We start from the raw sequence: 10,271 nt of genomic DNA, 5'->3' as shown, positions 1-10,271 counted from the left end.
TCTCAGAATAAATAAAGAAAAAAGAAACGGTACTGTGCATGTTTGAGATTATGTAAAAATTATAAAAGCTACCATTTGTTGAGCTCTGTATCACCTACCTAGGATCAACTGGGTTGTATGTATTAGCTGGAGTCTATGGATAAGGCATTCCGGGCTCTGAGATACTTACTTTCATTACTCACAAGGAAGTGTTGGAACCAAAAATGCAACACAAGACATGTCTGGTTCCAAAGCCTATGCTATTAGTAGCATATGTAAAATAATAATAATAATAACAATAATAATAATAATAAAAACTGGTGTTTGTGACCATCACCTAAGACTTATGTCTGGTTTACATTAAATTATTGTTAGCCAGGTAAAAATTGGTTGAACTGAATCAGTTTGATCATTTTACCTTTTGAATTTGTCTTTGGGATGGGAAAGGGTTTTTGGTTAAAAAAAAATTGAGGTATAACGGACATACAATAAATCGCACATTTAACATGTACAATAGGTAAGTTTTGACAAATGTGTACATACGTGAGATCATCACCCTTGATGGGAAAACGTAAGGGCTGCAAATAAAGATTTCAGTTTCCCTTCTAGAAGAACACGTGTCTGGAACGATTCAGTCTAAGGAAATCCAAGAGTATCCTGTGAATGGTGATGTGGGACCTGAGATGTAAAGGGAGACTCTGGGCTCACTTCTGGGCAGGCAGGGTCACCTGGCCAGGATCACTGTTTGTGTCAGCGTGTCGGAGATACCCCGGTCACGATCGGGAAACTTGTCTAGCTGGCGCCCCAACAGCCATCCGGATTTTCCGCAATGTTCAAATCCCTCTTGGGAACCCACAGGGGAGGAGCCAAGCTCCTAAAACCGCACTCCCATCAGAGGGAGGAAGTGGGTCAGCGCCAGACTCCAGAAGGCCCCGCCCCTCGAGGCCTTCCGGAGCATCTTGGCTCCCGGCATGCAGCGCGCCCGTCCGGGGCTCCTGGGAGTGCGTGGAGGGCACCGGCAGGAAGGCGGAAGTGTGGAGGCTTCCGGTCAGCGTGGTCTGCGTGCCATCTGCGAGTTTCTGACTTTCCTGGTGAGTTCTCTGCTTTCCGGGTCCAGTGGGGCCTGGGACTTGGGAATCTAACCTGCCGCCCGTAGAGAATCTCATCTCAAGCCCGGTCCCTCTCTGGGCAAGGTTGAGCCCGGCCCGAGACGCAGCCCTCCGTCAGGAACGAGGGTCTCCTGTGGTGTTGGTGGTGGCCCTCGGGCTTCCTCGTGCTCTGTGCGAGGTGGAGCCCTCCTTTATCGGTAGTCTCGCTCGGGTTAACCTGGGCCTTCAAAGTTGTTCACCGCAACTCCTCTGTTCTTGCCCCTCGCAGGCTTGGATTGTTGTACGCAGGGGGACCGTGAGTTTGTGGTTGCTGGTTGTGGTTCCCAAACTGTTAACTGTTAGTTATCCATTCAACAAATGCGCCGTGCGTTGGGGGATCCACCGGTGAACGAGACCCATTTAGTTAGCGCCTGCCTTCGGGGTCCCCGAAGTCCCCCGGGATGACAGAAAATAAACTAAATTTCAGAATGTAATACGTATTTAAAAGGAAAGAAAAGGATGGTGTGGTGGAGAGTAGGAGGGAAGCTTACGAGGCGGGGGCGGGGGGGAGGGGGGAGGGGGGAGGTCGTCAGAGAAACCCTTTCTGTGGTACTTAAGTGAAGGAGCAAGCTTTGGGAAGGTCATTCCCAGGCATGGAAGCAGCAAATTGTAAAGGTGCTAAAGTGGAGATAGTTTAGACTTTGAAAATTTTTTTTCTTTTTTTTTTTTTTGTTTCAAAATCATGTCTTAACGTTTTATTTAACTGCTTGATTGATGTATAATCTGTTAAATTGCACATGTTTATAGTGTGTAATATAAGTTTTTTTTTAATGGTTATTTATTTGAGAGAGGGAAAGAGAGATAGCAGGGGGAGGACAGAGAGAGAGGGAGACAGAATCCCAAGCAAGCTTTCGCTGTTAGCCCAGAGCCCATGGAGGCTGAGGGGGACTGGAACTCACCAACCATGAGGTCATTACCTGAGCCGAAATCAAGAGTCGATGTTCAACTGACTGAGCCACCCAGGCATCCCAGTGTAAGTTTTGATATATGTATACAAACATCCATCAGTGCAATCAAGATTGTGTTATAAATCACTCTCAAAAGCCTTCCTCCAAACCCTTTATAATACCTAGAATTCCTTCCTTCCCATTCCCTCTCACCTCCCCATACTGTGCCTGGGTTGTCACTGATTGAGCTCTTTCTCCGATGTAAAATTGGTACTTGGGGATGGGGTGGAGCTTGGAGCCTGAGATGAAATAGATTTGAAGGTCACAAATAGTCTTGTAGATCTTGAATATGAGGTGGGATATCATTAAAGAATTCCATGAAAGACTATGGAAAGCTCTAAGTTTTTAAAAGCTCACACTAACTGCCTTTTGGAGGATTTAGGGCTGGGGCTAACAGATGAACAGCAAGAGTGGATATGGACAAGTTTAAAATAGCTAAATTGAAGGGCACTTGGGTGGCTTAGTCGGTTGGTTAAGCATCCACCTTTGGCTCCTGTCACGATGTCACGGTTTGTGGGTTTGAGCCCCGCATCAGGCTCTCTCCTGTCAGCACAGAGCCTATTAGGGATCCTCTGTCTCCCTCTCTCTGCCCCTCCCATGCACATGCTTATTCTCTCTCAAAAATAAATAAACAGTTAAAAAAAAATTAGGTAGATTGAATTGAGGGGAGCATAATGAGGAAGACTGGGGTAAGGTGTCCTATAAGCTCAGAGGCAGTCAAGTTAAAAGATACCTATAAAAACATTTTGTAATTTGTAAGTTGTTGCATAAATGTAAGGTGATGATGCTCTTTGCATTCTGGGGGAAATTCAGTTTCTGCATCTTGTATGGAAACTCCAGGAGCTTTCATAATTGGCTTGACTTACAGTTTGCCAGTGACCACAGGGAGTTTGATTTGGTGCTCTTGTTATTTAATGGCTGTGTATGCAATGTTGATTCTCCCATGATTTGTGCATTATGCCGTCATAAATCATGAACAGAGTGAAGTGTGTTACCTTTCGTTTGTTCATGTTTTGTAGAGATACCTTTTGACCTGGTTTTCCAAGGATTTGCCCTTCTTTTTTTTAAAGTATAAATTTTTGCTTTTGTGTATGTATTTCTGTCAGCTTTCCAGGTAAAATATGGCTAAAAGCTTACGGAGTAAGTGGAAAAGGAAGATGCGTGCCGAAAAGAGAAAAAAGAATGCCCCAAAGGAACTCAGCAGACTTAAAAGTATTCTTAAAATAGATAGTGATGTTTTAATGAAAGATGTTCAAGAGATAGCAACTGTGGTGGTACCTAAACATTGTCCAGAGAAAACTGAATGTGTGGTACAAGATGAAAAAGGTGAGTTTAAGTGCTTTGTTTAAAAAATAATAATAGGGACGCATGGGTGGCTCACTAGGTTAAGCGTCTGACTTCGGCTCAGGTCATGATCTTACGGTTTGTGAGTTCGAGCCCTGCATCGGGCTGTGCACTGACATGCAGGGCCTGCTTGGGATTGTCTCTCTCTCTGTCTCTCTGTGTCTCTGTGTTTCTCTCTCTCTCCCTGCCCCTCCTCCGCTCTCTCTCTCTCAAAATAAATAAACAAAAATTAATAATAATTCTATCAGTTTCCTCTTGTGACTTTTTCCCTTTTTGACTGTCCTCCACTCTTTCCTGCACATGCTTCCCTACAAACCTCCTGCCATGCCCATTTGATTCTTTGAAGGCTTATAGTGCTGCTAGAGATTCTATGCTAAACTATTTTAAAGGCACTTCATGTGAATAGGCATGTTTTGGATTATTCAGGGTATGTAGGCTTATACAATAGCCTAAGTGTGTCAGAAATACAGCATAACAGGAGTTGACGAACAACGTAGACCCATCCTTGTTGGAAGAGTATATCATTCAGTCAGGGACTAGGCAAGATAGCAGATCGTTTTCCATTTTATCCTTTGTAAGATCTAGTTCCCATTCAAAGAATCGTTATATGCCATTATATTATTTTCCTAAAACAAATCAAAGTTTCCTGTATTTGATTTTGACAGATTCTAGGTATCTGTCTTAATCACAGTCTAAAGTTAGAGGCTGTGTATATTACTAGCTTCAGCACACGAAAGGACTCCTTGGTTTTCACATCCTCATATAACAGTTTGGCAGCAAACTGAAATAAGCACTCATAATACTCAGGCTCTTAAAATAGAAGTGTATTTATGTAGTGTCCAGTGGTCAAGGAAGAGAGCAGTGATCCTCAGCCTTCCAGTCCTAGAAGTTTTCCCTCTTGCTAATATTACTCTCTCAAAGGCCCGTATCTCCGCTTGTGTTCTGAATCCTCTGCATTCTCAAGGGCTATACGCCTGCATCCTGCTTATTAGTCTGTCTTCTTCACCGGGTCATTCCAACAGCATAAATATGTTCTAGGAAACAAAGAAAAATCCTTCCCTCGATCTCCCGTTTCTCTCAATCTGCTGTTTTATTTCAGCTCTCCTTGAAACTTCTTAACACTTGCTGTCTCTTTTTCCTCGTATGTACTGCCTCTGCTCATTTGCTCTTTTTTTGTCTTTAAGGTACAATTCACATAACATAAAATTAACTACCTTAAAGTGTGGAATTCAGTATCATTTAGTACGTTGGTGATGTTGTCCAGCATCACCTCTTTTTCCAAAACATTTTCATCACCGTAAAAGGAAACTCTATACGCATAAAACAGTCTCCCTCTTCCTCCCTTCACTGAGTCTCTGGCAACCACTGATGTGTTTTCTGTATCTATGGATTACCTCTTCTGGATATTTCATATAATTGAAATCCTGTAACATATGACCTTTTGTGTCTGACTTCTTTCACTGAGCTTAATGTTTTTGAGGTCCATCCATGTTGTAGCATGTATCAGTACTTCCTTTTCAAGGCTGAAGAATACACCGTTTTATGTACACACCACACATTGTTTATCCATTCGTTGGTTGATGGGCATTTTGGGTTGCTTTCTTTCACCTTCTGGCTGTTGTGAATAGTGCTGCTGTGAACGTTCGTGTACACATTTTTGTTTGAATACATGTTTTCATTTCTTTTGGATTTGTACTTATGGATGGAATTGGCTGGGTCGGTTGATAATTCTGTTTACTGTTTTCTGTATCAGGCAGCCATTTTCCCTTTTCCTTCTCTTTTTAGAATTGCCTCATCCTACTGGGTGTGAAGTGGTGTCGCATTGTGGTTTTGATTTGCATTTCTTCAGTCATTTAACGCTGTTGAACATGTTTTCATATGCTTGTTGCCCATTTGCATATCATCTTTGCAGAAGGATCTTTTCAAGTCCTTTGCTCATTTTTATTTTCACACTGGCAAGCCGGTAAGGGACAGAGGGAGAGGGAGGAGAATCTTAAGCAGGCTTCATGCTGGGGCTGATGTCTCATGACCCTGAGATCATGACCTGAGCTGAAATCAAGAGTCAGGACGCTTTGAAATTGGATTGTCCTTTTGTTGAAAATTATAAGTGTTCCTTATATGTTTTGGATGGTAGATGCCTATTTGCTTTTGAGTCTGTTTGCTTTTGAGTCTGTTTAATGTGTTCTGTAGTTTTCTCTCCTGTTTTCTATTTTCTCTTAATACTTTCTGATTTTCATAACTTTATTGTTTATTTCTTATTTTGAGTTGTTTAGTTTTGCTATTATATTTTTAATTTCTGAGTTCTTTTTTCTCTTTTACTCTTTCTTTGTTATAGCCAGAGGTTCTTAATGGATATATGTTCTCTAATCTCATTGAGGATTTTCATTATAGTTTGAAAATTTTTGATCTACTCTGCATTGTCTGTTTTCTTGAATTCTTTTTTCCCTCCACCCCCTGCATTCCTTTATTTTTCATCTTTCTCTTTCACAATGAAGGCTTTCTCCAAAGCCTAGTAATGAATGGTTGTTTATATTTAAAAGTAAAGCACTACAATGATGAATGGACGCTGGCAGGGGAGGTGGGGACAAGGTGTGGGGGAGGACTTATCAACTGTTAGACTTGGAGTATGATTGGGTTGAACCTAGAAGGTTCTGTTGTGGAGGATGTATGTCAGAACCTAGGTCTTTTCTCGCATCATTCTTAGAGAGGGATCCTCTCATCTGCCTGCAGCAGTGTCCAGCTACCCTCCTTGGAATATTTCAGGAACTAAATGGGGATAGAACTGAGAGTGGGGGAGTCTTTCCATTTAGTAATCTGCCTGGTTTCAGTGTGGTTGCTCATCTCTGCCCTCAGGTTTGTGTTTCCCCATTGTTTCCTTCAACTTAAGCCACAAACCTAGTAGTCACCTTGATCCCTTTTTCCTTTATTTCTCACCTCTAAAACATTAGTGCATTTGAATATCTCCAAAATACAGCTGGAATCTATCCATTTTCCTCCTCCTTTCATGTTATCACTTTAAAATGACTATTGTTTCTTGCCTGAACCAAGAGGGTAGCCTGTTTTACTTCTCTCTTCAGCATTTGCTCCCTTTTGATTTTTTTTTTTTTCTTTCCAATTTGAGAGAGGAGAGCACATGCAAGGGAGGACAGGCAGAGGGAGAGAGAGAATCTTAAGGAGGATCCACGTTCATTGTGGATACCAATGTGGCACTGGATCCCAGGACCCTGGGATCAGGATCTGAGCCAAAATCAAGAGCCAGATGCTCAACTGACTGAGCCACCCAGACACTCCCTTTTGATTCATTTTTGACATATCAAACAGTATGATTGATTGATCGATCGATCGATTGATTGATTAAATGTTTATTTTTTTTGAGGTGGAGAGAGAGACACACACACACAGAGTGCAAGTGGGGGAAGGCCGGAGAGAGAGGGAGACACAGAATCTGAAGCAGGCTCCAGGCTCTGAGCCGTCAGCACAGAGCCCGACACAGGGCTTGAACTCGCAAACCGCGAGATCATGACCTGAGCCGAAGTCAGACGCTCAACCGACTGAGCCACTCAGGCGCCCCAGTATGATCTTTTTAGAATAAATAAGGCAAATTATTGTCATTCACATCGTTAAAACATCTCATTGTCTTTCTGTGTGCTCATCAGGGCCTACTGGGTCTTACTTAGTGCGGTTCTGGTGCTTCTCTTAAAAAAGCCACTTAACACAGGCTGCGGTTTGCTTTGTTATTCTCCCTTCAACAGAATATTGTAAATTCCATGACAGCAAGGAGTGTATTTGGACCACCATATCCCCAGAACCTAGAACAGCACCTAAAACAATCATTCAAAAACTAGTTATTGAATGGCTAGTATACAGAAGGCACTATTCTAGGTACTGAGGAAATAATGATGCATATCAGAAATTGCTTCCATCCGGATGGGATTTACATTATATTGGAGGAGACTGAAAGTAAACCAGATAAACGAATTAATACAGTGTCAGGTGGTAGTGATCATGCACGACCTTGTATACCCTGGTAAGTTCCCATGGGAGGACATTCTGGGCCTGTCCTTCACAGTAGATAAGGTTGGTGATAGATGTACCACAGCATGGTTGCACTGAGCTCCCTGTCAGGGAGATTGCTGGTCTCTGGGTGTTATCTGGATAAGAGTGTCAGCCCCAGTGTACATCCAGGCTTTTCTTTCTTTCATTTTTCTTTCTTTTTTTTTCTTTTAATACACTTTTTTTTTTCTTAAGTAAACTCTACCCCCAACATGGGGCTCAAACTCAGGACCCCAAGGTCAAGAATTGTGTGCATTACCAACTGAGCCAGCCAGGCAACCTTACATCCAAGTTTTTCTTTTCTTTTTTTCTTTTTTTTTCCTTTCTTTCTTTAAGTAACCTCTACACCCAACGTGGGGCTTGAACTCAACGAGCCTGAGATTGAGAGTTGCATGCTCTACTGACTGAGCCAGGCAGGCGCCCCCGTCCTGATTTTCCTTTGTCATCTGCCCGTCACAAGCTTGTTGCTTACTACTCCGCCTCTTCTGAGTACACTTCATTAGAAGTGGCCAGCCATTCTTCATAGTTCATTTACTTCTAAGGCCTGTCCATTAAAAGTGTGGGTACACTTAATAGGCTCAACTGTCCTAGTTAGCTCAAGAAAGCACTTAATCTGAGAAATGTTCTTGTAACCCACTTCTGCTCCCAGCCATATACTTAACCCTTCTTGCAGTAACTCAAACCCATACATCCTAAATGACTGCTGTTTAACTTTTACTAATGCAAAGGACAGTCATGACAGCATTCTTCAGAAAGTCTCTTAGTGACTAAATAGAAGACATGTCTAGTTCCTCACAAATACTTTTTATGTCTTTCATGGTTGTAGGAACCCATGAGAGCATGTCTGAGTCCATTGAATGTGCTGTGTGGAGTTTTCAGTGTTAGTCAAAGAGCATTCCATAGAAAAAGGAATTTTTTTTTCTTTTGTAGTCTCAGACCACTTTCAGTTCTGATGTTCTCATTGCATTAACATGCTTTTTCACAAGATTGTTTCTTTATTCATGAGCGTTAATAGTTTTCGTTTTTTATTCAGATGACATGAAGATGGAGACTGATATTAAGAGAAACAAAAAGAGTCTTCTAGACCAGCATGGACAATACCCCATATGGATGAACCAGAGACAAAGGAAAAGGCTGAAGGCAAAGCGAGAAAAAGGGAAGGGGAAAAGCAAAGCAAAAGCAGTAAAGGCAGCAAAGGGTTTGGCCTGGTAGACTCTTTAAAAATTCGAAAAATCCTACGTGGGACAGGTCTTCGATTAGAATGTATACGTGGATTTCAGCTTTCACCAAATGAAAACTGTGTTTCCAGATTTAACTTGGCCTTTCTCTTCAAACCCAACTTAACTCCTCAAATTTGTTTTGGGAGCTTGATAAAATATTTTCTTTGATAAATGAAAGCGACACTGGTATTTTAATTGGATGCTGTCCAATGTGCAGGGGTTCTCAGACTTCAAAATTCTATTAAGTGTTACTGTGGTTGTAATTGTTTGGTCTCCATAAAGATAAAAGAAGATATTATACTGACACATTTCAGCTAATTCAGGTTTAAAGAAAACTTACACAACTAAAAATATGTCAGTGGATCTTATAAGCACTACTTGTTTAGAGTTTTGATTTTGTTTAATTCAGAATAAAAGATATTTTGTCTAGATCTTGAAGTGCTTTTCTTTCATGTGTCCTTAAGGTTTTTCTAGTAGGAGAGAAGACCATCTGCAATTAAACTGTTAAAAAATCTTAAGTTTTTAGGTAGAATATTAACATCTACAAATTAATAGCCTCCATCTTTTTAGGAGATAGAACAACCTGGGAACTAGTTAATGTCAGTTTTTATATTATATAGCCTAATATAACACAACATTCCTCACACTGTGTTTCTTAGAATCAGTTTTTCTGGGGGTGCCTGGGTGGCTCAGCCGGTTAAGTGTCCGACTTCGGCTCAGGTCACGATCTCACGGTTTTTGAGTTCGAGCCCTGCGTTGGACTCTGTGCTGACAGCTCAGAGCCTGGAGCCTGTTTCAGAGGCTGTGTCTCCCCTCTCTCTCTGCCCCTCCCCCACTCATACTCCGTTTCTCCCTCTCTCTCAAAAATAAACATTAAAAAAATTTTTTTAAATCCATTTTTCTACATGTGTGGTGAAAAATCTATTTCATAGTCACATCAGTTTGGGAGCTACCACATACCTGGACATTCACAAAAAGTATTTAGCTTAGTATGGTCTTGCAGAGATCTAACAAAGAAACCTATTTAACTTTGACTCTTTCAAACTATTGTTCTGAAGGCTCTACTGTTGGAAATCCTGGTAAATGAAATCATTTTTGTGAAGTCTGTTTTGCTACAGTTTACTAATTTCACTCTTCTTTTAAGTTTACTTTTAGTTAAGCAGTTTATTTTTATTTTAATGTTTATTTTTGAGAGAGACAGAATACAAGCAGGGGAGGGGCAGAGGGAGAGGAAGACAGAATCCGAAGCAGGCTCCAGGCTCCGAGCTGTCAGCACAGAGACCAATGGAAGGCTTGAACCCACGGAACTGTGAGATGGTGACCTGAGCCGACGTTGGACACTCAGCCGACTGAGCCACCCAGGTATCCCTATGTTGAGTTAAAAAAAAAAAAACTGCATTATATTGATGGTTGCTCTGACAATTGATGCCATTTTTTATTACTGTTTTTAATGTCTATATATATTTTTTACTGTTTTTAATGTTTATATATATTTTTTGAGAGAGAGCCAGAGTGCAAGCAGGGGAGGGGCAGACGGAGAGGAAGACAACAGAATCCAAAGCAGGCTGTAGGCTCTGAGC

The 10,271-nt window shown here is 41.5% G+C and overlaps 1 protein-coding gene across 3 annotated transcripts; it reads left to right on the top strand.

The window, feature by feature from the left end:
* Positions 1 to 793: 793 nt before the first annotated feature.
* LLPH (LLP homolog, long-term synaptic facilitation factor) lies at positions 794 to 9,122 on the top strand. Of its 3 annotated transcripts, none has more exons than XM_045463544.1 (3): positions 938 to 1,070; positions 3,181 to 3,400; positions 8,505 to 9,122. In XM_045463544.1, exons 2-3 carry the CDS (start codon positions 3,196 to 3,198, stop codon positions 8,681 to 8,683), a joined length of 384 nt encoding a protein of 127 aa, XP_045319500.1. In that variant the 5' UTR covers positions 938 to 1,070; positions 3,181 to 3,195; the 3' UTR covers positions 8,684 to 9,122. The 3 variants fall into 3 exon arrangements, with proteins under 3 accessions (XP_045319499.1, XP_045319500.1, XP_045319501.1); XM_045463545.1 differs by lacking the exon at positions 938 to 1,070 and adding an exon at positions 1,989 to 2,100; XM_045463543.1 differs by lacking the exon at positions 3,181 to 3,400 and having other exon boundaries at positions 794 to 1,070.
* Positions 9,123 to 10,271: the final 1,149 nt, after the last annotated feature.

This window comes from Leopardus geoffroyi, chromosome B4, assembly GCF_018350155.1.
Source record: "Leopardus geoffroyi isolate Oge1 chromosome B4, O.geoffroyi_Oge1_pat1.0, whole genome shotgun sequence".
NCBI classification, from domain to species: domain Eukaryota; kingdom Metazoa; phylum Chordata; class Mammalia; order Carnivora; family Felidae; genus Leopardus; species Leopardus geoffroyi.
The sequence above is the reverse complement of the archived record's forward strand: the minus strand, read 5'-3'. Positions and strand labels throughout refer to the sequence as shown.